Source organism: Zonotrichia leucophrys, chromosome 6 (assembly GCF_028769735.1).
Source record: "Zonotrichia leucophrys gambelii isolate GWCS_2022_RI chromosome 6, RI_Zleu_2.0, whole genome shotgun sequence".
NCBI classification, from domain to species: domain Eukaryota; kingdom Metazoa; phylum Chordata; class Aves; order Passeriformes; family Passerellidae; genus Zonotrichia; species Zonotrichia leucophrys.
This window is the reverse complement of record NC_088176.1, coordinates 28,868,985-28,895,653: the sequence shown is the minus strand read 5'-3', so window position 1 is coordinate 28,895,653 and position 26,669 is coordinate 28,868,985. Positions and strand designations below refer to the sequence as shown.

Genomic DNA, 26,669 nt, shown 5'->3' with positions numbered 1-26,669 from the left:
ATTTTTTTTCTCATCCATGTTACTGTCACTTCATAGACTTCAAACAGTGTGACAGCTTACATTGTTCTGAGAGGAGGTATGACCCCAAAATTGTGGTGTTACCCAGGCCAACTGTTCCAGCCTGGGATTCTGTAGTTTCATTTCTCAAAATCTACTCACAGCTTTTAAATAAGAAACCCAATTCTCAGAAATGTTGAACATTCAATATCCCCCTTTACAATTAAAGCTTTTTATTAACTATTTAAAATGTAAGGGTTATTTTTGAGGTGGAGGTCATGGGAAATGGAGGAAGTCCTTGGTTAACAGCATGCTGGTGAAACACATTCTTGAGAACAGGTTGCACCCTAAGCACAGACTCGCAGCACTGCTGTGCCTTTGTTCCCATGGCAGATGTGACATTTAAATTGGACGATGGAAGCATCAAGGCCCACAAGCCACTGCTGATCTGCAGCTGTGAGTGGATGTCTGCTATGTTTGGAGGATCATTTATTGAAAGCTCCAACAGTGAGGTATTTGTCTATTTTTGTCTCTTTTGTTTACAATGTCTGATGGATTTAGGATGATGGAAGCATCATTTATTTGAAAGGTTGCAACAATCCCTAAAATCAGGGATTTATTCTTCCTTGCAAACCTGGGGTGCTTTTCTTCTTAAGGCATTAAATAAGGCTGCCCAGGACACAACATACTTTCTCCAATGCATAAGTCTTCCTCCAGCACTGAACTGTGTTTAAACACAAAGTCCTGTCAAATATTAAATGTGGGGAAGGAAATTAAGTAGGAATTTGTGAATTTCTTTAAAATAATTTTTTAGATTTTGTGAATATAAAGAATACTTGGGGTAGGGACAATGATAAAGAAATTAAAGATAAAAAAGGGTTAAAGACATATGAGTGTTAAACTAGAAAAGGAAGCTGTTTTCACAGTAGAAACTGAGGTAACTTTAGGAGACATTCTACTAACTTTAGTAGAAATTCAGCCTAGATTCTGCAATGCATCATCTTGTCCTCTGGAGTAAAGCAGGTATGCAATACATTCAAAAGATCTCAGTGCTTTGAATAAGATTTTGCAGAAGAAGCCCTGCAGAAGAAGCCCTGTATTTTCATGTGCCTTCATGGTCTGGTTTTCAAATTCCAGACACGTTGCTAATATTTTTTCTTGTGCCATACCCAGTTGTTTTTGTTTATTTTTCTTGTTACTTTCCAGTTATGCTCATATGAAGTGTTCAAGTTTTTTGTGTTTAATATCCTGATAGATATTTTTCTACTTAGATTTTTCTGGCTTCTTCTAATACAGCTGTAAACATAATTCCTTTCCCAGAGGCACACTCAACAAGTGGTTCAATAAAAATAAATCATTTGATTCTAGCATGCAGCATTTGGCAATGAAGAATATGCATTTATTTTCTACCAGCCTATTTTTAATTATTAGCTTCACAGTCTTAGCTCATCATTCCAATTTAAAATATTTAGCTTCCATTTTGTAGAGTTTAAAGCATTCAGTAATGCTTTTGGAAGTTTTAAAATATAGGTAGATATGAATTGAATGGTTTACAAATAATAAAAACCATCTATTTTTACATACTACCTTTTATGTATTTGGGGCAAATTTTATAAACTCATTCATTAAATTTACAGTTCTCTGCATTAACAAAAATATATCAATAATGAATGAGTTTCACAGCTAGCTGCTCTCACTTGGAGAACTGAGCTTTTTCCCAGAGTGGCTGATATGCATGAAAGGTTTATGCTTTAGCATGAGAAATTAGACAGTTTTTATCCTAGTCCTGGCAGCTTCATTCCTTGCTGGTTACACTCACTACATGTGTGGGACATAAAGGGCTTACTTTTTTTTCCTCATTTCTTCAGTTCTCAGTTCCTTCTCAACCCTGTTTACCTGGACAATTTGGTTATTTACCAAAAGGCAGAGGGGTGGTTTTACTGTTATCCTTTGTTTTCTGTTATTCTCAGAATCCACAGAAAATCCCTGCCAGGAGCAGATAGATTGCATTCCTCAAGGAGTCCACCAAGGGAGGTTTGGCATGGGAAGTGCTCAGTGGCTCTTATGTGTAGCTGTCAATTTGCAGGCTGGAGAGCATTGAACAGAGTCACTGTTTGATGTGGATCCAATTCCAGCTTGGGTATAACCTGGCAAAGGATCTGACTCTGGAGCAATGCTTACCTGTTGGCAGTCTTGAACTTGAATGGGAAATTTCTGCCTTGAAAAATGTCTTCCCTGCATTTCTGAAATGCCTTGAAGAGAAACAAGCAAAGTGAGGGAAGTGAAATATAGCTGCTATCTGAAAATCCCTTAATAATTATAAATTCTCTTCTTAAATATCTCTTCCAGGTAGCTCTGCCCAACATAAACAAGACCTCCATGCAAGCAGTTTTAGATTACTTGTATACCAAGCAACTGTCCTCCAGTCAGGAACTGGACACCCTTGAGTTAATTGCATTGGCAAACAGGTTTTGCCTTCCTCACCTGATTGCTCTAGCAGGTAACAATTTTTTGGCCAGTATCTTCTGCAACAGCTAAAATTTGCTTTAATGGTTTTTGGAACACATCACATTTTCTCAAATGTCAGAGAATTATTTTTTTTTCTGAGAGGGGTATTGTAATGCAAATTGATATTTTCACACAGAGAAATGTATTTGCCTCTCTCTTGCCTTTTTTAGTTTCGTGCTAATCCAGCTCAGAACACTGAAGTTTTCTAAGCTTTAGAAACATAAAGAGTACACCTTCTCTTTAGCATTGAGGATAATGTCTGTGGATTGTAATATCCATTCTGTTGTTGTTAATTTACCTAAAACCAGGAAGGATTCTGGTTTTAGGTAAGGTTTTCCATTAAGTAATGAATGAAGTGCTCCACTTTATATTTCTGTTCAAAGAGAGTAACTGAGCCAATTCAGAACTTAGCTATATGATCATGTTTTTAGAAATGCTGTGTAGGTCCCTTTTCACTAGATGAGAATTGGATATTTTGGTATATCCATGGGGACTCAACCCTCATTTCAATCCCATATTTAAAGAAAAATTACAGGTAAGAATACTACTAAAGTTTTAAAAATAAATCCATACATCACCCCAACCTCTGGGATTGTTTGGGTAGTGTTGTGTTTAATTTGTCTCTCTCTGTGTCAGTAATTTGGCATTGTTCTGGAGACATGACCAAGACCAAAACTCAGAGAAAGCTGAATCAAAGCTACACCTACCTACAGGACTACATTTAGGCAAAATTTAATCACATACCAAACCCTGGCTGTCCTTCAGCTGTGCATCAGGACTGTGTCTGTTGCCTTTACTGGGTCTGATAGACCAAATCTTTATTGCCAGATTCTATTTGCACACTTTGGCTTAAGTTTTGGGTATTTTTTAAGGTAACTGTAGTATAAACATACATTCATTATTAAAAATATTTCATTCCATGTAATTCTTGGTGAAATAATTTTGAGTCCAAAGGCTACTGCCAACAACTGAACCCAGCAGAATCAAACCAACTGCCAATGTTTCCCAAAAAACACTCAGACTTTTAAGATTCTAGGAAGGGGTTAAGGAGAATCTTGAAATGTGGTGATTGTTGGGGGTGAGCTGGTCAGCCTTCATCTGAATCCCTAGGAACAGCCAATCTGAAAACTTAGAGAGGGCTTGAAGTGACCTTTTCTCTATCAGTGCTGTGTGAATACTCATTAATAAATAATTCAGTGGCACTGTTGATTAAAAACTTTGTATGACTGAAAGGAGACAGCTGATCCATATTTCTAATTTAAATTGAATATTGCACCCATGCCAGAGAAAGACCAGTGGCTGCTGAACTTTGTGCTTCCATAAGTGGTTATGAGCCACATCTTCAGCCACAGCTCTATAAAGGTCAGGATTTGACTTTCCCAAACCTCAGCTTGCTAAGGATACCTGTGTGAACATGGCCCCTGCATGATGCTGGTTGCCACCAGGAGGAGGGAGCACATGCTGCCTGGGTGCTTTGTGACCATGGTGTGACCTTGCAGTGTGGCTGCTTGCCCTGTGAGTGATGAGTTTTCTCCCCTAACAGAGCAGCACGCCGTGCAAGAGCTGACAAAGGCCTCCATGAGCGGTGTTGCAATAGATGGAGAAGTCCTCTCCTATTTGGAACTGGCACAGGTCAGTGTACACAGCCTGCTGGAGAGATTCTGGGCAGCTGCTGGACTTGCTTTTAGCTCCCTACTGGTTCTGAGCATTGCTTCCAAGTGGCTCAAAGCCTGCACTTCTGAGAGTGACTGACAATAAAACTTAGCTCTGTTGTCTTATTTTAAAAGAGGTTTTTTTCATTAGTTCAAATGTAAAATATCCCTTTAAGTAACCTCAGAGGAGTTGTCTTCCAAATATATATTTTAGTTTGTGTTGAGTGTGGAACTTCCAAGCTCCTTGTTCTCATGACCATGGTGCACTGACTAACATGAAAAGCAATGTAATTAAGCTGGTCAGCTTTGTAATGGTGATTGATTCTTGCATTCCTTTCAATTCAGTTCTTGGAGATATATTTAGACCTGTGCTACAAAGACAACATTTCTTGAATCCTTAAACTGGCTACTTAAAGTCAATCACCTGATAGTTCAGAGTATGTGCAAATCTATGTTCAAGTGCATTTCAGTATTTCTTGAGTCCTATAAATAATTAAAAGAGAGAGCTCTTAGCTCACAGCTAAACTGCACAACTGTTTCCCAAAATGCAGCAGACTCTCAGCTACAGTAGAACAAGCTGAAATATTGTTTAAATTTTATTATTCCTGATTTCACACTAACAATGAGTCAGCTGCAGCTTAGCTTGAAGTAGCACTAAAACACTGCACAAAAGTAGCACTAAAACACTGGCCACCATGCAAGATTCCCTGCAGCTGTTTTTGAGACCCTCTGTGCAATACCTGTAATCTTGTTGCAAAACCAGAACTGAGCCCCTCCCAAGAGAAAACAGCTCACTTCACTTCATTTTTATCTTAAGAAGAGAAATCTTTCTTTTATTTCCTTCTCCTGGTTGGAGACAGAAGCAATATCTCTTATGCTGTTAGAATATCCTCTGTGGCCAGCACCTAGCTCATGTTTATACTCTGAGATCAGAGCTGGCAGTCAGAATGATCACCTGGGACAGTACGGCCACGTACCATCTGCTGGGACCATTTCAGCTTTAGCTGTTCATAGGGGCTGCAGAATGAATGATAACCCCAGGAAATGGAATAAGCTCTTTGTTTTTCTTCACAGTTTCACAATGCTAACCAGCTGGCAGCTTGGTGCTTGCACTACATCTGCACCAATTACAACAGCGTTTGCTCCAAGTTCCGCAAGGAAATCAAAGCTAAATCTTCAGGTATGGGCAACTTCCATGCCAGTTTTCATCAGGTTTCCCCTTCTTTCTCCCCACCCAGTTGATTAAACTTAAAGACAAAGATGAACTCACGTAGCTAAGCCATGAGATTGAACCTCTGTGCTATCTTGAACAGCATTCATAAATTCTTATCTGCAAAGAAAAGTCATAATCATTAGCCTGATTGCTGGGCACGCATCATGTTCTTTACCTAATTCAGTGATGCTAAATGGAACAGAGCTCTTTTCAGGCTCTGCAATGTATAATATAAAATACACTCTGTAAAGGCCTTGCTTTTTTATAGCTTTGGTGAACCAATGCCTCTTGTGTGTAACCACTTTCAAAGTCTTTTCACACATAAGGCATTTGAGGAAACTGGGTGAATCCTTGATAAGCAAGCCAGCATAGAAAATGGATCAATGATTACCTGCATAGCTTTTTGCAAGACATTTCTGGCATTTGTGTATCTTACTGCCATCTTTGGGGATTTTTTAATTGTTTTGTTTTTCCATCAGATAATCAAGAATATTTTGAGAGGCATCGGTGGCCGCCTGTGTGGTATTTGAAGGAAGAAGATCACTACCAGCGAGTTAAAAAGGAGAGGGAAAAGGAAGATGTTGCACTGAACAAACATCATTCAAAGCGGAAGTGGTGCTTCTGGAATTCCTCTGCTGTAGTTGCCTGAACAAAGCAAATAAGTGGAAATCCATAGCCAGAAGTTACTCTTATTGTTAGAAATAAGATAAAAGTTCAGGTTTTCAGGAAACTGTGTTCCACTTGTGCATTTATTACTTCTAGGGTCAAAAGCACAAGCTCACTAAAAATGAGCCTGGAACAGCTCCTTGAAGTCATATGTATATTTTTGACTGGTAAGCAGATAAATGTCAACCATTATTACATTACTTTTTATACAAAAAAAAACCAAATCCAGCATTAATGTTTCAATCTCCAGTTGGGAAATATTTTTATACTGTCTGGTGTATTTTGTTCAGATAAAATTCTGGATACTGTTTTGTTTTACAGACCACAAAATAACCATGTAGCAGCTTTGTAATTAGATTTTAACTATTTTTACTATGCGAGTACAGTGAAATAGACAATCTTCAGTCATAAGAGACTGCTTTTAGAGTATCTCATAAAAAGTCATCTTAGGAAAAAAATCTAGCTGTCTACTATAGGTTGTCTTTTTCAAACTAAGTACTGTGCACTGGTAATATACTTAGATGGTTATTTCCTCTTTCTAAAGCAAAGGGTTAGAATAAGATCCAATAACTGCAAGATATAGAGTGCTTGATCTTTGCTCAGCTGAATAATAGACAGTATAATTACCTGTTCAACTGCAGGCAAATGTATTTCTAATATTTGCCATGTAAGTGCAAATAATTATGAATATGTGAGCCATGTGAAATCTAGTGATTCTAAGTATTCAGAGGTTTTATATGTCTAGATCAAAGAGGATATTTCTAAAATCATTTAGAAGGGCTTATTAATTTATATCCTTATACAAGTATGGATCTGAATGCAAAAAGCAGTCACACTGCTTGCATTTGAATTACTGCATGGCAGTTACCTTGTTCTGCAGGATCTTCACCATGCAGCCGTTCCTCATGCTGAATTCCTTTTTGCTTCAGTGCAAGCAAATGAAAGGGCTGCACAAACAAGTAGATCTAGTTATCTAGTGTTCCAGCATTTTGTAAGTGGAGAAGGGTCTTCACAAACAAGATTACTTCAGTTTGATCCAAATTATTTTATAGCTTTCCCATGTAGAACTGAGAATCTTAGGTTATTTTTAAGTAGGTGATATATTTCCTGTGGAAGCAAATGTTCCCAGAATGCTGGGGGCAGACTGATGGCAGAAAGGCAGGAATTCTGCACAAGTGGTGCAGGACAAGCAAAAGCTTCCAGTGTTTCCAAATAGCCTGTGTGTTTATGACTTTTTATCAACCATTACTCTAAAGCTGCAGTGTTACACTAGATTACATAAGGATGAGAGCATTTTTTTAAAAGACCAAAACTAAAATACATAGACTGTAGAACATACACATGCAATCCTGTGCAGTGTCTCAGGCACAACTCTGTAACCAAGGTAGTATTGTGTATTAGGTTTGTTAATACTGTTCTGTGCTGGCAGCTCAGCACACCAATGTGAAAAGCTGTTTGTTTGTTTGTGGTTTTTTCTCTGTATCCAAAGGCAAGGCAGTACAGTCACCCCCCAGCACTGTAGGTCAGGAAAGGCTTTGGCCTGAAAGCCATAAACACCTCGACATATTTGCATTCTGCACGGACTCATGGCCAGGCTGAGGCTGCCACAGCTGGGTGGTGGGAGCCACCAGCATGGAGGAGAGGCTGCTCTACAAACCTGTATGAGGAGAGCAAGGGAGAAATCCCTACCCCTCTGAGATCCATCACCACGTGGTGATAAAGAAGGGCTATAAATGATGGTTGCAAATATGTCTCCTTAATTCTGGGTCAGTGGCAAAGTGGACAAGAACATGGAGTGAGAGAAGCTATGTCAAGACAGAATAATAGCTGTTGTCATAAAATGTTAAGCAGTCACATTTTAAGTAAGTATTGCTACTAGGTTTTACACAACCAAAGCTACTGTATGATTGTAATCTTGCCAAACTGTAATGGATATATAAATGAACCTGAGGTATATGCAATAATATCCAGTTATTCTAGTTATCAGCTACTATAACCAAGTGGCTGGTTCATTTGGTTAATGCTGTCTATGGCCTTTAATCTTGGTGGTTATTTTGTGTTTTTTATTTTGGAAAAAAAAAAGTAAATAAAACTGTTTAGTTACAAATTGTCTCCTAGCTCTTTGAAGAAACTTCCTTAACTTTGCCTTGCATCCTTCCCTTTTTAATGCTGCTTGTAAGCATTCAGTTGTGCTGTCATTCATTGAATTTTACTGAAATTTTGCATATTTGCATAGCACACTAGGATTTATGGTTGGGAATGTCTCAAGGAAATTCTACGTTTGCATGTGATATTGGAAGGTTGGTGCTTGTCACTTACTGTTAAACTGCACAGCAAAAGAAAAACAAACCTCTTGCCACTTTTCCCCATGGTTTCTAATATTTAATTAGCATGATATTACCCAAGGGACATGAAACTAATTGGTCATGACAGACACAGGGAGGAAAAATGTAGGTAAACAGCAGGATGTCTGTAAGGTTTTCAGTGTGCTCTAAAATATGTATAAACACTGTTTTCCCCACTTTCTCACTGCCTTAGCTGTCAACCATCTTACAGAATTCCTCATTACCTATTAGCAAACCCTCAGCTTCCTGAGTACAGCTTATTTAATTGATAGATGTGTAAAGCTGGTACTTTTCTAGACAATTTTTGCAAGATATCATGCAAAGAATGCCATGTTAAGAGCTTTGAAAAAAATCACAAAGCAATGCCAATGACATTGAAAGTAAGTACATTCAGTACAGTGTTTGCTTTTCAAGTGCTAATTTATGAAAATGTTACATATCTAATTTACTTTTGGAAGCAAAATTTTATTTCTTTGAACTTACCATTAGTAAAAGGTAATGGGCTCAAAAGAAAGAGTGGTGATGTCAGGTGTAAAAATGTTTCTCTTGTTTATGATAAAAGCAGTAGCATGGGAGGAAGGAGCAAATCAGAAGCATTGCTCTCCAGGGTATTCTGTTTGAAATATTAAGACCAATATTAAGAAGTCTTTGTTTCTGGGGAGTCTCATTCATCTTACCTCTTAGAAACAATGTTTTCTTATTTGTTCTTCAAGACAGAATTTCTGCCAGCAAGTTTCTCTGCACCACAACAGAAAAGTTTCTGTGGCTTCCTACCTGCAAGTAGCCCACCAAAGCCAGAAATAGCCAGGTGTTGTGTAAGATGGGTGTGGCCAGACTTCAGCCACAACCCCTGATTTCATTCACTGAAGATCTTCACAGTCCTTTAGTCAGATCAGGCCTCAAAGTGAGCACAGGTAAGCTAGACAACACTAATAATGTGTTAACAAAGCAAAGGTAAGCTAGACAACACTAATAATGTGTTAACATAACACTTGTTATGTTAAGAAGGGTTGCCTAGTTGAAGAGAGTAGTCTGGAAATCCCTTCTGAGCACTGAAAGCAGGGTTCTAACAGAGGGAGTAAGGAAAAGCAGCACAGTGATTTATTGCCCTAATTCTTCAGCAGCTTGCCTACAGACAGCCCTCAAGAACAGCTTATGCCTAGAAGTGTTTGATTTGTAAAATTGGGGGATTTCTTTCTTCCATGTTCAAATAACAAGCACTGATAGGGCAACTGAAGGCATTTGGAAATCCTTCTCTCAGGGTAAGGTCTCTCATCCTCTGGACAAAGAGGTTTAGATAAAGATCTAATGTACTAAATAGGATTAATTTTGGTACGCAAACTCCAGGATGGTGACATATTTCAATTCTTAACAGACTTTAATCCTAATGTCTGGTGAAGAGATTTGCTTTGTCACATGAAACTACAGTTTTGTCCCTATTCTGTCCCCTTTTTTTAAATCACAGTCTTGCTACTCTTGTCACTGGATAGGCCAACATTAATTTACTCTGGGTTGGATTCCAAAGTACATACTATGCTGTGAGATGTCTTTAAGGGGGATGCTTGCCACTCCTTGAATCCCCTTAGATTTTTGGTCTATTAAAATGATCTAACAGCATTTGCATGAGTTTACTTCTCCTGCAGGCAAGATTCCCATTGAAATGGATGAGATACTACACACACACACTTGGGGCTTTGAGGTGCTGCCTAATGAATTTCCACATTATCATTTGCCTGTGTTCCAAATCTCCCAAAGAAGTCAGCTCTGTGTACTGCATGCAGGATAAGACAGTGTGTTAGCACTGATAATCCCCATCCTGAAGGCTCTACAATAGGATAATTCATTGTCAGTTAACTTATGCCTTTGCCTTTAGCTAAGAGAACACAACCCATGTCATGGATTCACTTTGCACTAGCAGCCAGAGTAGTGAGACTATTGTATATTTATATATGCAAACCAAATCCCTCACTGCTGCTTACATAAAAACCTTGATTTCTGGTATAAATATGAAAAGCTTTTGGATCAAGGCTGCAGGAGGCTAAGATGGAAATTCGAATGTTAGAAGATGCAAGAATGGTTATGCTAATGTATCCCAGCTCTAGAGAAGATCAAACTGAAAAGGTATAGCTGTGATTCAGGGCGAGCCTGGCATGGGACAACAGACTTGTGTGATGGCTCCTTTATAATTGTTCAGCCTCACCAGCTGGTTTGTAAGCAGGCCATATCTACAACATCTCATCACTGGGATGTTCTGCAGCAACAACCATTCCCAAGAGGCAGGTCCTAATCCCACCCACACAGCATGGGGGCCCAGGTTACAGTGAAAACATTACAGTACTTTGCTAGCTCATCTCAAGTCCTTTCCTGTACACTGGTACCTCACAGTGTGTCCTTTGGCCTGCAGAGATGTCCTGGACATCATATATCTGTTTTGTATATGTTGTGTCTGTGTATGTTTTTGTAACATCTTGAAGGATATTCCAGAGCAACAAGGACCTTACACAGGAAGGATCTCCAGCCAGTTTCCTTCTAAGTGGCAGCAGATACTGGAACCAAGCTCTGTGGCAGCCAGGTATTGGCCTGTTTAGGGATTTCAAGATAAACGTAATATAAATTAACAAATTTGCAAAACACCCAAAGTCAGAGACTGAGTGACTGAACAGAGGCATGAGCTGTGTGCCTGCATAGAGTATTTCAGGTACCATCAGAAGATGCTAAACTGGGAGGGGGATATGCCCTGGATATAGCAGCTCTGATTTTCAGCTTTAAAGAAATGCAGGCTTCACCATTAGACAGAATTAGCAAGCTGGGTGCATCACTCTGTATTGCACAGGTCTGCGGCCATGGAGGGCTCCCTCACCCTCCACCCTCACACTCATCTGAAGTTTTAGATAAGCAGCCAAGCGATGACACTTCATGTGAAGATTTTCATAAGAAATTTTCTTGCCTTTGACATTAAAAAAGAAAAGATTCTTTAGTTCCCACTGGGATTAATATTTTTTTAAATTTATGGCTCTATAATAAGGATTACATGGCATTCCAGGTATTAGTACTGAGTATTCAAATTATCCTCACAGGCTATAAAAAAACCCCTACAATTAGCAGTTTATGAGTATATGATTAAATTTGCATCTTAGTCATTAAATATAAGCTGGTCATTCTGACTTCATGATCAGATGTGATTGCCTCCACCACCCAGTATTTTAAATATTAGTTATGCACTACATATTACAAAGAAAGTTCCTTACATATTTCTCTTGGGTCCTTAATTACAGCTACTTGTAAAATTTTGTGGATCCCTGTGCTCATTGTATCACATTTACATTTTTCAGTTATGGAGTGTGTAGGGTGAGTTTCTAAATAATTGGCAGATCTCATCATGTGTTGAAAATCAGATGATGGTGCCTTTTCCCACAAGCACTCTAAAGACAGGGGGTTTCTGAGGAGTCCCTGGGGACTCTCTGGGATGGGAAATCTCTGAGTCCCTCCTGCTCTTGCAGGAACACGACAGCTCTCCCTTCACAGGAAGAGCTGCATCAGCTTGCAGGGGATGTGATCAAGTGTCAGCAGTCCTGTAAGCCACCCACAGCACTCTGAAACAGCCCCAGCCAGGTGTGACCACTCACACATTTGCTGCTCATCTCCCAAGGACTCCCTCAGGCTGTTCTCTTGAGGCAGGTCCTCCCCAGCTTTGTTCCCCCTTCCTTTTGGCTGCCAAGGACAGCAGGGTCTGAGCATGCAGAGGTGATTTTTGGCCTGCTGAGCACAGTGCAGCTCTGGCAGCTCCCACAGCTGCACAGCCCTGCCCAGCTCCCTGGGGTAGGAAAGGTAACAAGCTGTAGACTGATGTCTGCCCTTAATGGGTGTTTTATCTGCTATGTGGGTCTGTTTGTTTGTTTGGTTTGTTTTCTGGAACCTGTTTGTTAAGAAGATAGGAGGAATAAGAAATAAAAAATTACTGTATCCTAAGATTATTGGGTGATTACCTCAAGATAATTGGGTAATTAGGTTAAAGGCTTGCTTTCCTTTCTGCTTAGGCCTCCAGTATGTCTGAAGGTGAGGAGGTGACTGAAGGTCAGAGCAGGCATTGCTGGGCAGAATTTTCCTGTTAATAGAACAGATTGCTCCTCGGATCCCTCCTGTAGCTGAACAGAGGGGCAAGGGGGCTGGTGCCTGGGAGTTTGTTAGAATCCAAGAAATTATTCAACATCAATTTTTTCTGCTACCTAATTGGCAAGGTATGACAGTAGGTGCTGTAGGGCTCCAGGAAGTGAGCCCTACACAGGGAGCACATGTGCCACACATCTGTAAAAGGCAGGCACTTGCTGCAGCTGTAGGGGTAGGATTTCATAGCCTTGCTGTGCTCTTCTGGATCCATGGCTTTGTTTTGACATTGCACACCTGCCCAGCTCATTAACAGAGACTTGGGCCAGAGAACGTTATCCTAGAACCACGTTCTCCCCTTGGGCTTCAAAAGGTTGTTTCCTTAAATCTGGTACCCAGACACTGAACAGAAATCCAGAAATCTTACCCACTGCACTTTCAGCCCTTCCAAGCTGTTTTTCAGTCCCTGTCAGACTTCCCATGCAGAGCAGTGAAGCTGCAGAACTTGCCTCATGACACTGGGGCTGTGAAGAGCTTTGAGTTCCCAGGTAACCTGGAAAGGTTCATGGATGAGAACTTTACTGGTAGTTAATAAATGTATAGAAAAACATGTCTGACTGAGCAGTTTCCAAAGCTGAACAAATAGCTGGGGGTCTGCAGAAGAGCTGTTGCTACCTGGTCATGCTGTTCTTTGTTTCTCTGAGCATCAGGCTTTGGCCACTGTCAGACTCAGTGTAAGGGACAGACAGATCCTTGGTGTGACCCAGTAATGCTCATCTCTTTGCTCCAGAAGTGCTGGGATGAAGAATTCAGTGCAAGAGGGAGGCTTTTCCCACCTAACCATGTACTCCTTTTCAAGGAGCCTACCTAAGAACCCTATCCAGCAGAGTTCTTTCCATGCCCTTTGGCTGATCACCTTCCACTATTGAAAGTTCTCATGATCCTCTAATGCTATTGTTGTAACTGCTAATAGTAAATCCAGGTGACACTGATGGCAGCAGGTTAACACACAGCACTGCAGTGTGCTTTCACTGCACCACCTGCACTGACTGGAATTACTGCACATCCACTAAGCCACACCTTGGCAGGCTGGCCAGCATCCACAAGCACCCACAACCACTCTAGCACACTTTGCACCTCCTGAAGGTTTATCCAAAATTTGTACCAGACTGCTCTCGGGGTTTGTATATCTATTGCTCAGCACAATTGAAACAGAAATGGTTTGGCCAGGGTCATGCAAATGATCCAGCCCTGCCCCTGGTCTTGGGGAGGAGAGTCGAGTCTCTCCTCTCCTTTAGGTGCACAACTGATCACTGGACTGTCAGGTGTAAGCTACAGGCTCAATGCTCTCTCTGTGACTGCTTCATCAGCTGTTTTCTTTCAAGGACACATAAGCATAAGACAGATCTCTTTATATTCCCTTTTTGCCTCAATTGCAATAGCTAGTGAATAAAACCCAGCCACCACATTTTCCCCTTGTCCCTTCAGCAGTCAGCTACACCATCATCCTCTGGTTTAGCATCAGCTGAGTGAAGCACTAACCAAGTCAAAACCATTTGACATGGGCGCTTCCTGAGCATCCTCATTCCTTGACAAGGCTTTAGGTGGGCACAGGGAGGGCAGACTGGCACAATCTCTGTATTAGTTCTGAGGTCCCTGTGCACTAGCACACTGTAGGAAGCCAACAGGCTCCCAGGGAAGAGTTAGCCCTTCCAGCCAGCCAAGAAAGCAGGCAGGCATCTCTAGTGCATGGAGGGCTGTCTGCAGCCTGAGCTGGAAACCAGAGAACCCCAGACTTAAGGAGGGTGGAAAAGCTCTCAGGGAGTAACTAAGCATTCCATCAGCATGAAAGTGGGATGGCATCAAATGAAACTAGCACAAGGCAGATTCACAACCAAGAGCTCTTCTTCACACCAGTGTTAGCTGAGCTGCAAAATTTCTTGCCAGAGAACACAGGCTGGAAGCTTACACAGCTCCCAAAAGAAACCTTTAGGGAAGAAACCTATCAAATACAGATCTTCTACTTCAGAACTTAAGCCCAAGGCACTGGAAGTTGGGAATATACTACCAAATGTAATTTTGTGCTTACCATTTTTTTATATTTCCTGGAGCATCTGCTGTTGGCCACTGTCAGAAGCAGGAACCAGGGCAGAGCAGACCTTTGGTCATCTGCTTGTGGCTGTTCCTGAGATTGGGATTGAGGACTCCCCTGCCTCACTACAAAGAGCCAACCAAACCTGCTGTTCCCCTCCCTGTGCTGCAGCAGAGTCCCTTGTGGTTGTACAGGTTGGGCTTCTACTGGGTGTCAGTTCAGGAGCTCATCACTTGCTTCATAGCAAGTACAGGTTCAGCCCATGAAAGGGGAGGAGGGAAAGCAAAGGGATTTATCCTTCTATCCATTCCTGGAATGTTGTAGTGTTCCTGCACTGTTTTGTGCCAAAGAGGAGGTCAGAAGAGCTCAGATCCATGAAGTGACCGTGGGGTGAAGGACTGCACAGCAGACACCCCTGTGGGCACAGGAGCCACACCACCTCCTGGGAGTGACATGTTCTGGTCCTGCCCAATATTCCTAATGATGAAATCGGCCCTCAGGCTTGAGTGAATGCTGGTTTTTGATGCTAAATCATATGGGGATGCACAGCACAAATAGTGTCTGCCAGAGATTTTAAAGAATCTAGAATCATTTTGCCCTAACCAAGCACCCTAAGTGATGCTGTAGATTCAGCTCTTGTGATCCCCAGGGTCACCTACACTGCCCTGCTCTCTAGGAATCCCTCCTGCCTGTTGGGAATTAATCAGTTTCCAACTCTAGAACTGCACAGTAGCAATTAACAAAAGAAATCCCTGCTGTGAGCAGTGATAGTAGGGAAACAGAGATATGTCTTGCCTTAAGTATGGCCCTGAGCCTGTTGCTGACTGCAGAGAGCCAAGGTAAATATGTGTCCAGCCTGCCCTCAGCCTTGCTGCTCCCTCACTTGGCTGATTTTCACAGACAAAGCACCATCACTTAGTGTGATACACATTCCTTCTATTGCACTGGGAATAATCCTTCATTGCTATAAGCTTTTTCAATTTTCTTAAGGCCTTTTACTACTTTGCCAGCATAGCATAATTTATTTTGTTGAGTGGTTTACACATTGAAGTGTGTGAAGTTGTATTTATATGTCTCTGATGAGTTCTTTCCTGGCTAGTGGATCAGTGCTGTGGGGTTTTTTTTTACTGTAGCTTTCTGCTTTCACAGTGCAATTTTTCACCTAAAAATGAGGCTCCAGACCTGCTGACTTCTGCCACTTGACACCAGTTCCATTCTCAACTCCAGCAGACACAGTAGAGCCTGGCACCTTCCCTGCAGTGGGAGCTTCTCACTATTGTCCAGAGTGGCTGGGGACCCTTTAAACAGCAAGCTGCAGCTGTCCCTCTGAGGTGCTGTCCTTGGGTTTTCTGGCTTTGTGCCCTTCGTTTAAGTTACATATGTTTTTCCATGTATTTCTTACATAGAGATTCAAAAGTTTAGGCTCTGTATGGATAGGAAAGAACCACTTTAGTTTTAAAGGCAAAAGTAGACATTCTTCTCCCTCTTGGAACTCAAGCTTTTTGTAAACTGTAAGGTGTGGGCAACAAGTATGATTAAATCTAGCTGTGGGTGTGCTCACATCAGAGCACACTTGTTTTTGTGCAAGTGCCATCAGTGACTGAGAGCTTGTGCAGCCCTCAGGGAGGACAGAACGAGGCACAGTCAGAGCCATCAGAACTGCCCATCCTCACTATTTTTTGTGAAAGGATGAAGAGGCAACACTCTCCTCACAGATATGCTGATAAACACATTTCAGTCACAGCACATCACTTGATCTGCCATAAATGCCTTTTGGGAAGTGCCCAGGTTCAGCTTAGAGCCACGTTAGGGCTTAGGACCAGGATTTTTAAACAGAGACCCAAACCTTAGAGAGAACACCTATATTTGTCAATGGAGTATATATGGAGCCTATTGTCATTAAACTAATCTGGTTAACAAAACCCACAGCTTCTCCTAAAGACAGATTCAGAGGATTTAAAGTTCAGGGAGGATAGCACCTTCTGACCTTGCCCTGCCTCACTGGCATCCTGCTGGGCAGACTAAGCCCTTGGCAGTACTGTGACACTTACTGCATCTTGGACTGGTAGGAAGAAAAGAGTATTTAGAGGAGGCTGAAGTGTTCATAATAGGGAACAGAAGAAACCAGGCCTTGTTAGTAGATGCAGGATCATCCCCATGAGTGGATTCACCTCAGCTGAAAAGGATCTTTGCAAGCCTCATGCACACACTCAGCTCCCCCTTGTCCATCACCCTCTGACCTCCAGCTGCAGGGAAGCACTGGAGCAACTCCTTAGGCAGGGCCACAGGTGAGTCCTCAGGACAACCTTCCCACCCTTCCCTTTGGATGAGTGCCACCTGCACAGATGGCTTCCTCTTGGCTCTGCTTTCTGCTGAATTGCAGGTATTGGAGCCTGCCTCACATCAAATCTGCCTTTGCATTGCTAGCTAGAACAGAGCTGTGTGGCTGGTTGTGAAGAGCATCATATTCCCTCAGAAATAGGAGGCTCCCTTACCTGCTTGTTGTAAGGGTTTTGAGGATTGCCAGGAGAAGAGGAAATCACATCAAACACAAAATGCATTACATCATCTAAAGAAGATAAGTTAAAATCTGAATGGGCTGTTGGGAGCCTAACTCAAGCAATAGCAGTCGCTGATCATTAACTTTTCCTTGGTAGAGCAGGCAGTGCTACAAAAGCATATTACTAAGATGACTTAATTTAGCACCACAACACCTCTTTTAAGTAGGTGGATTGCCTCCCTGAATAGGGGAAGAGTAGTAGAAAAGTACTCTGGAAGTTAATTGGAAGTACATCAGCTGCACAGAGCCCCACACCTACTTGTAGCTTTATACTCATTGTATAAAGCTACAACAACAATTCCCTCTTAGAGTTTGGAGCAAAGCATTTGCCCTGCTATTAGTGACCAGCTGGGATTTGTGGTCAAGATCTCCCACATGGCAGCTCATCCCTACAGTTATTAGATGTTTTACTACTTATTCCTTAATTAAACACCTCTTTCTTTAGCACAGTAGTGAAGTGTAGCAGCAGGGAGCAGTGACTGAAGTCCAAAGATGATGGGAATTTACAACTGTTTTCTTACCAGAGGCATCCAGCAGTGTCATGAGCTAGCACAAGCCAGCCCCAGTGAAACCAGCAGAAGAAGGCTCATAGCCAGCTGAGGTCCTGGATGCCAGAACTAGACAGAGGAAGCTGTAAGGAGCCCTTACTTCAGTCTAGAAGCAAACATACAGGTTAAACAAACAGACCTATACTGTGGAGAGCAGGCAACCATTGAAGTGCCATGGGATGGGAGGTTTTATGCAAAGGGTTTCTATAGGTTTTGGAATATAAAAATCTCCTTTTCTAGTTTACGCTTCATACATACTAGAATAAAAAGATCCATTTAAGCCCAAGAAGTGTGAAACATTTACCTTCTCCTTCCTTTAGTTCTAAGCACTCCTCTCTTGTCCTCCAGCAACAAACTCTGAACGAGCACCTTCAGTTTTTATAGCCCTCCTGTTCCCCAGAAGCCTTTGCAGCCCCTCCCCTCCTCTTCCTCCTCCCCTGGGCTTTAACCTACAAAGTTCAGCACAGGTTTTAATTGTTATATCCATCTTTTCCTGCTGAAATTGTGTTGTACTAAGTGCAATAATGCCTTCTTGCTTTTGTTTTGGAAGGAAAAGATTTTTAATGAAAAATATTTTTATGTCATAGTGTAAACCTACTCATGCACTTTGACATGTTCTTCTGTTGTGGAGTTATCTGCCACAGCCCTGCCTGAAATTTGGAGCTTGGATCTCAAAGAGGGCATCTCCTCAGAGGATCTTGAGGAAGAAAGGTAAAAGAATTCTGCTGATCCTGAGAGAAAGATAGTGGTGTTTAATGCTTTTGTGTGTGCTGTTGCTTCACTTTCAGTCTGCAGCTGAAATTTTCCTGAAATTGTTCACATGTAACCTCTCTTCCTTGGTTCCATCAGGCAGCAAGGCCTGAGGAAGGATTTCAGTGTTTCAGTGTTGTTATGCTTTTCACAACAGGAGGCAAACACTCCCCTGTGTCTGCTGCCTGACCTCCCACAGGAGTGAGAGGTTCACCCCTTCCTTGGAGCAGCCTTTCTTTGGTGCTGTACCTGCCCATGTCATACACACTGCATTTGGTGACAGCCTGGGGGTTTGCAGGGAACAGGTGCATGTGACTAAACGTATGAAGAAATTCCTGGGGATACTCACATGCTTTGGATGTGTCCACCAGAGAGTCTCTGGAGCTCTCAGATGTTATTAGTATGTTTTTCTCAGAGTATTAGTGTGTGTTCTTCAGCATGATGAAGCTCTTGGGGATGCTTTGCTAATCTCTTCAGGTAAATACTCCTAGTGCTGCAATTTTACCTGCTGTAAGGGAGATTCCTCCTGCCAGGAAAGTGATGGGTGCTTTATAGAACAGATGTGGGTCTGTTCCCTTCACCTGCTCCTGCCAGCCCTGTTACTGCTGCTTGGGGCAGTGACCTCCTGAGCCCAGTGTGGTTGCTGGACATGGGACAGGCCCAGGTGGGCCCTGGGATGGACCTGCTTCCATCAACAGAGAGCTCGGGGCACCAGTCCCTGCACACAGGTGGGGACAGCTGAGCCAAGCCCCACACCCTCCCCTCTGGGCCCTTGCAGGAGGCTGGTGTGGGGATGTGGAATTTTTTGGGGTGCTTTGCACAAGGCAGTGGTTGTGTTCTTCCAGCAGATGCAGGCTGACAAGCCACAATCAAGTACAGCTAGTCCCTATAACAGTGGGGCTGTTTGTCTTGCAGTCCCTCTGTGAGGCTTAGAGACTTTAACATCACAGAATATGCTGAGTTGGAAGGGATGCACAAGGGATGCAAGCCCAACTGCTGGCCCTGCACAGCACCATCCCCAAAGAACCACACAATGTGCCCAAGAATATTATCCAAATGCTTCTTGAGCTCTGTCAGGCTTGGTGCTGCAACCACTTCTCTGAAACAAGAAGCCTTTTAAATGAGAGCAGACACTGATAATCCCACATAGCCACAGGACATTAAACCTCCAGTATTGATGTCTCACTTTGACTCATTTATCTGGTCAGAAAGTCTTATGGGGCCAATTGAGATCACATAGCTCATCATTTTATAGCCAGAAATTATTAAAATAATAACAATAAAGTAATAATAATAAACCTTCACTTACTTTAATGACAAATCTTTATGACTGCCAATTCCTCCAGCTTGCAGATAACTCCCATGGCCTGAAACTCTTCTGTGTGAGTCCCATGCTCTTGTTCCACAGTCCCAAGGGTAAAATCTGAATAGCTGACTTGAACTCCTCAATAGGTGAAAGTCTTTCTGGGCCCTTATAAGAGAATTCACTGAACAGAAAAATCTGTCTTTTGGAAGCCAATTTATTAAAATGGCAAAGTCAAGCACTGTCAAAATCAAGCCTGTCACATTGAAATTGTAGGGCCAGATGGTGAGAAACATTTCTGCTGGTCAGAGAACTTTCTGAATGCTCAGTTACTTACACCAGACTGGTTTTGGGGTGTTTTTTTAAGTATGTTTTCTGTAAGACCTAAATTTGGATTACCTCTCATTTGTCATAGTTTAACAGCACAAATCACCTGGTATAGGCCAGCTGCTTGAGGTAATGTCATGTCCCAGAATAACCTTTCCATTTTGGCCATGCCTTTGGTAAATCAAGGAAGCCTGTGAGCTTATTCCTTGTGTGTGCTCCTCCTCCATCTTAGCAAGCCACAATTGTAATGCAGTGGCATGTTAGTTTTGCTTTGTTTGGTTGTTTTTTCCCCCAGGAGGCCTGAAGTAACAGAATACTTTCAGTACAGGGCTTAAGATCCAGACAGCAGGACAATCCCTGTCCTAACACAAGGAATGACTGCAGAATAACAGAATAATGCTGGTTGTGGGCTGGCTACTGAAGTGAAAGCTGCCTGGGGTGTGCCTTTAACATGCTCTGAGGCTGTTCAAATTTCTGGGGGTTTGGTTTTGTTTATCTGGTTGCTGCTGAAGAAGCTTTCCTTCCTCTGGTATTTTAAAGGCATGTGTTGTGACCTGTCACTTGCTAGATTTGTTTGATGTGAAATTTGAGTCTGGCCATGGAAAAACACACTGCAGGAATGTGTTTATTTTGCTCTCTGCTGGAGGTAACACTAGTTTCCAGTTTTCTTGAAGTTTCAGCAGAGTGTTGTGTTGCAAATGTAATAATCACATTCAGGAGGAAAATTGGCATCTAAGATCTACAAATGGAAGCCCCAGAGCCTGCAACTTTGCTTTAGCTTCTCCCAGGCAAACAGCCACATTCCCACAGAACTCACTGCAGAAATGGTGCTGGAAGCACCAAAGTTCAAATTCCCAGCCATGTCCATCCTCCCTAGACACAAAGGCAATCCGCTGAACCTGTTGGTTTCATCAGCTGGGAGATACTCGCCATATTGCAAAACACCAAATGGATTTTAAGGCCATTTACTCCTATCCTAAGAAATTAAAGAAATCAAATCAAACAAGCAATGGAACCAAAGCAAAACCATTTTTAATGCCGCTTGGCTGCAGAGAGATTGTCAAACACAATCATTTGCTTTGCAAATGCTCCCTGGTTAAAGTAACTGTTCCATGTATGCAGAGTACTCCCAGTTCATATGACAATATAAAGGTGTTGAGAGCTAATTAAAACAGTTGATACTTGTTCAAAGCTTGAAGAAAGGAAAACCTGGACAAGCACTGCTTTTTGTTATCCATAAACTTGTCTTTTCCTAAGTCAGGGCTATTCTTGACTAAGAAAACATTACATGAAAAAATTATTTTACATAGATGAATAAAATGTTATGTACAACTTTTTCATTGCAGCAAACCTTAATGTTAGAGCTATTTTTTTCTTATTTTTACTGACATGAGAGCAAATTAAACTCTACCTTATTTCTCTAGTCTTTTTCTTCAAGGGGACGGGTTTAGTTTTAATTGTACATGGCAATAGCCATCTTATTACTCTAGTTAGGATACATTTAATAATTTTTAAGGAAAAATTATTAATACATTAATAATTAAAAATTAATTATTTTAAAGGAAAAAAATAGCATCTTCCGTAGATTTCTTTGCTGTAGCCTTTCAGGAGGAAGCTGAGTGCTGTGTCAAGCTCCCCCAGCACAGGGTGATGGAAGCACTGCAGTGCTTGTTGGTGCCTCTCCTGCAGCCCCCAGTGTGCGTGCTGCACTGCAAGGCATGCTGAACCTCCTGACCATGAGCTTCAGCATTCCTGGGGTGCTGGAGATGTGCAGGAAGAGTGAAATCAGACCCAGTCCCTGGCTGGGCTTTGCAGGCGTGGAACAATGATGTATGGGGACTCTCAGAGTTAAGTCAATGACAGATTCTGCTAAAGACTTTCTTTTTCTTTGTGCTCAATCTCTGTCTATAAAATTAATGTTACTTATGGAAATGGGTATGCTATATGTGATTTTTACTTCTCTTTGAAAATGCTGTAGTATAAAACAGCTGCTTTGGTATTTTTTCCCTACTTACCAGAACAAGTACTCTGACAGGTCCACATGGCATACCAGAGGGACACCTGCTGTGTATTTACATTTATTTATGATCTTTTACTATGTGTAAAAATGCCATTTTACCTAGACCATATCATAAGCACTTGAATGAGAACTGGGAAATTATTAGTGTGTTTCTTCATGCCCAAAAATAACTATCAAAGTACAGCTCCTACACATTAGCACTTGCATTTCTGCCTCAAGCAGCTCAGTGAACAGAATTATTAGTATAAACTTATGGTGGTTATTTAGCTGTACATCACTCTGTGCATTGAGAGGAGAGAAGAAAATCCTAATGCTTCATGTACCAGCACTGGGGTGAATTTTACCAGGCATGTGACTGTGTAATCCCATGGCTCTAAGAGCAGATCAAGTCATCTAGGAAGTATTTGACATAGTTCTGCTTTTAGCTTTTGCATTTAGGAGAACACATATCAACAAGTAAAAATAAGGCCTTATATTTGAAATCAGTGTTGAGGACCAGCTTCTCAACTGCTATAAATGTGACTTTATTATTATTATTATTACTATTATTTACCAGCAGCTTATGAAAAGTACTTAAAAATGACAGCCTGCAGAAGAAAACCACAGGCACAATTTTGCACACATGTATCAAATCCAAAATGGAAAATCTGGAGATTAAGCATGCAGACCTCAAAAAAATCACTGCAAAACTGGCCACTGTGGACAATTGATAGCGATTTGAGAGACTGATTATGAGCCTGTTGTAGTTTAACTATATTGACTGGCACTCCTGTGGTAGTTGCTTTATTAAGCATTGTGATTTTGATCATTAATTTCAGCATGAAATGGTTTTTACAGAGGCTTTTGTGCATTAGCCTAAGTGATTCTTCACTAAAGAGAGAAATCAGTATGTCAGTACGGTACTGGACATCTTTGAAGTTTGCAAAATTTAACTGCCCAGATGTTTCATGAAAGGCTTTCAATTCAGATATTATTTTCAGCCTGGCTGCCTACCAGAAAATAAATACCCTTCAATTTTTCATGGAGCCAGGAGAGTCTGAGGGAGTTTTCCTGCTCTTCCCTGCCCCCCTGCCTGGCTGCCGGTACCGAGGTGCCAGAGTGACACCGCGTGGCCAAGGGAGAGGCAACACAAACTTCCGCGATAACAAGAAAATGTAACTTTTACCCCAAATACACATCAGGACTTTACATGTCTTGTTGCAGCTCCTCAGAAATAATCTTTGGTACAGTTCCATTGTTTTTATTTCCATACATGTATATATTAAGCCCCAAATACTAAGAAAGAAAATAAAATTTGTTTAATTACGGATTTAGGGAAAAGTACCAGATTCATACCATGAGATTTTAAATTTAAAAAAAAATACGCTTTTCTGAAGTCTTTTAAATATTATTATAGTATTCATGATAATTTCTCTGACAACTTTTAAGAAATACTTTGTTCCTCATAGGAACACAAAATAATTTAAGCTTTCTTATCCATCTGCCAATTTTATGTGTTCTACACTCTTTGGGTTCATCTTTTTATCCTTTTGACTGTCACCAAAGGATGCTGAGTAGTTTTCCAGGAATTCAGTAGTTCCAGTACACCTCAGGAAGAGATTCTGAGCTGGGTGAGTTAATGAATAGAGGTTGTAATTCCTCATCCTCAGATGATAGTTTTAAAATACAAAACTATCAAGAAAAATCTAAGAGAAAGAGAGCCCCCCCTCCTTTCTTGGAGCCAGTGAGTTAATGGATATTTCAGAAACATATCTGGGTTGTGGGGGTAAAAATTGATAGGTCTCAGGCACATTTGTAATACAAAATGTTACATGATCAGAGCCCAAATCAAACACAGTCCAGCAAACAGCTGTGAAATATTTACACTCCTGTCCACAGTTTACATGGCAAAGGGCTGAAGTGAAGCACAGAAAGTCAAGGACTGGCTTGCTCTGAGTTCTGAGATCACACAAGAAAGGCTGAGATCCTGTGGGTGCCCAGGAGGGGCACCAAAAGTCCCAGCCATAAAGAAGTTCATCTGTGATGCCTCTTATGGAAATAGATGAGATAAGAGGAGAAAAATAGCACTGAAGGGTAACTGGAAATGGCCATGAGGACTGTTGATGATAAAGGCACAAAATCTCTCCTTTTTTTACACAAAAAACCCCACCTGCTTCTGAAAGACCAGCAATTGGCAGGAAAAGTGATGGGTAATGTGTCTTGTGCAAGGAAAAGCAGAAGATGGAGAGCAAATGAAAAGGAGGGAAGGTGTTGTAGCACCGCTGGGTTAGAAGGGCCCATGGGCCTTGCTCAGCAAGTCCAAGCTGTCATGGAAAAACCACGTTCCTCAGGCCCAAGGGCCCATGCTGGAAATTACCCAGATCCCTGGGTTTGGCTCTCAGTCAACCACTTGGCCTTGCATTTTGCCAGGTATTTTGTAAGTTGCATGCAGGCTTTTTTAATAATTCAATTGGTTGTCACTTAAAATAGTTGGGGAAAAATATTTTTTTTTAAAAGTCCCCTCCCAACAGTCTAATCTAAACCCTTCAGAGGTCAGCAGAAAGGTTTTCATTAAATTCAAGGAACTGAATTTAACTGTTGCTATAAAGCCACTAATTATTCCCCAGGGCATAATGCCTGTCACTTCAGCAATTTGGAGAGACCAGCTCTCACCTCAAATTCTTCCATTAAAGGCAGCCAGCCACCTGTACTGGAGATACATGTTTGAGATCACTCAATTAATCTGTTAGCAGCAGCATCAATAGCCTGCTATTGATTCAAACACAACAAGAATTTATTGAAATAGCCAGGCAGAAGTAAAATATGCCCAACAACAGAGGAGAACACCCAGTACCCTGCTGACATTTACACATGAGGAGACAATGCTTTATAGAGGAATACAGTGGGAACAGAATCAAAAGCCATTACTTGGAATGAGCCATTGATGCAGCAGATGTAAACCAGAGCAGCTGGTGGTCAGAGCAATGGGAAATTCTGAGATTGCTCCATAAATTGATGCAGCTTGTCAGAAATAAGGCAAGGAGCTTGGTGGAGAAGAAATAGTCAGGCTTAATGAAAGTAGGGCCTGCAGATCAGTGTTTTCTTATTCCCACTCAGTCTTTAGAAACCCAATATAAAATAAAATCAAACAGAGGCAGTGGTAGTGCTGTGCCTTTGTGCAAGTCTGTGGGCACCAAGAAGGAAATACTGCTGGTCAAACCTGGCTGTTCAGAAGTAACCCAGATACCAACATGGGAACATTGGGAAGTTCCCAGTCATTTGCTGCTTTAAGGTAATTTTAAGTGTAGCAAATGCAATTGGACTAAGTGTCTTCTTTCTGACTCAGCAAGTGCATTTCCCATGGTCTCTGGACCAATATAAAATTTACACCTACCACACACTTCAGCCTGCTAGCACTCAGCAACTTAAAAAACCCAACCCACTGCCAAAACCCCAATTTGATCCTGTGTAAAATCCTATTCTCATATACACAAAAGTTTTTCACCTACATTACTTTTTAATGGTATGAAGGACAAGCAAGTGAAGTCAAACACCAAGTTAAGTTTATCACTTTCAGCTGGGGTTTACTTGTGCTCTAGTAGAAAACAAGATACTGAGCAGCCATAGTACCAAAAGCAATACCAATGCAACATTGCATTATAGAACTTCATTTTAGACAGGAGCACATTGCTTTTAAATAAAGTAATTAAATCCCCAGTTCTTACAACACTCAACAGCTATCAGTAAATAGATCTGCTGATCACCCACAGGGGGTTAAATTCCCAAAGTACAGAGCATGCCCAGTTTTCACTGGAATAAAACTGTTAGGTGGCCAAAGCTTGAAGATCACAAACCTTCCACATGCTAGGACAGGCAGCAGACAGTTGGCAAGAGCAGGTGATGTTATTTTCAGTAAGGGAAGTGATTTGGCTCACTGGTGATTTTCCTCATTGGTGACAGTGGAGCCGTGCCAGTGAGTCAGGTGTCTCAGTGACACTCAGCACCTGATCTCACTGGGGCACAGATAGACAGTCTTGTGTTCCCCTGGCCCTCCCCTTTCTAGGAGCACTATAAAAGCTCCTTCAGAGCTACAGTGATGTCACAGCAGCTGTTACAGTGCCTGGCCAAACAAGAAAGATTGCAGACTTGAAGTTATTGTTTGAAAAGCTCACTTTGGAAATTTTAGTACTTAAGTTGTTAGTTAAGATAGGCTAAAGCATTCCCTGTATCACATTAAGCTGAGACAGACACCAGGTACTTACAAAACAAAAATAAGGCTTTACCAGTACTGCAACAAAATATTTAGCTTGCCCAGCTGAAGTTTTTTTCCACACAAAGTCTGGTCTATCCCCTAGCTTCTGATTTTTAATGCAGTTACTGGCAGGTTCCCCTTTTTCTACACCAAAGTAACCAATTAGCAGCAACAATTACAAACCTCTTGGCCTGAAAAGCCTGTATCAAGTTACTGCATGCAAATGGAGACAAATTAGGTCCCACTTTGTCTTGAAATTGCATCCTTTCACTGGTGTTAACAGAAAGGAACCAGCCATCACAATCTTCTCCCCTACTGCCTTCAATTAAGTAACTTACCTGTATGATTCAAAA

General features: G+C 41.5%; 1 protein-coding gene and 1 long non-coding RNA gene across 7 annotated transcripts in view; one reads left to right on the top strand and one right to left on the bottom strand.

The window, feature by feature from the left end:
- The window catches only part of RHOBTB1 (Rho related BTB domain containing 1), a 47,434-nt gene extending 39,302 nt beyond the window's left edge, over positions 1–8,132 (top strand). For all 3 annotated transcript variants that reach the window (XM_064716839.1, XM_064716840.1, XM_064716841.1), the window contains 5 exons: positions 391–509; positions 2,347–2,497; positions 4,049–4,137; positions 5,232–5,337; positions 5,850–8,132. In XM_064716839.1, the coding sequence (XP_064572909.1) occupies positions 391–509; positions 2,347–2,497; positions 4,049–4,137; positions 5,232–5,337; positions 5,850–6,019 (635 nt within the window). In that variant the 3' untranslated portion in view covers positions 6,020–8,132. The remainder of the gene's footprint in view (positions 1–390; positions 510–2,346; positions 2,498–4,048; positions 4,138–5,231; positions 5,338–5,849) is intronic.
- LOC135449645 (uncharacterized) lies at positions 506–18,080 on the bottom strand. Of its 4 annotated transcripts, XR_010440804.1 has the most exons (9): positions 17,990–18,080; positions 17,659–17,791; positions 12,913–13,038; positions 12,368–12,486; positions 10,883–10,961; positions 6,905–6,983; positions 5,428–5,487; positions 2,179–2,249; positions 506–741 (listed from the first exon to the last, which is right to left on the bottom strand). It is a non-coding gene; the product is annotated as an uncharacterized LOC135449645 (long non-coding RNA). The 4 variants fall into 4 exon arrangements; XR_010440805.1 differs by lacking the exon at positions 12,368–12,486; XR_010440803.1 differs by lacking the exons at positions 506–741; positions 2,179–2,249; positions 5,428–5,487; positions 6,905–6,983 and having other exon boundaries at positions 9,218–10,961.
- Between the last annotated feature and the right edge of the window lie 8,589 nt (positions 18,081–26,669).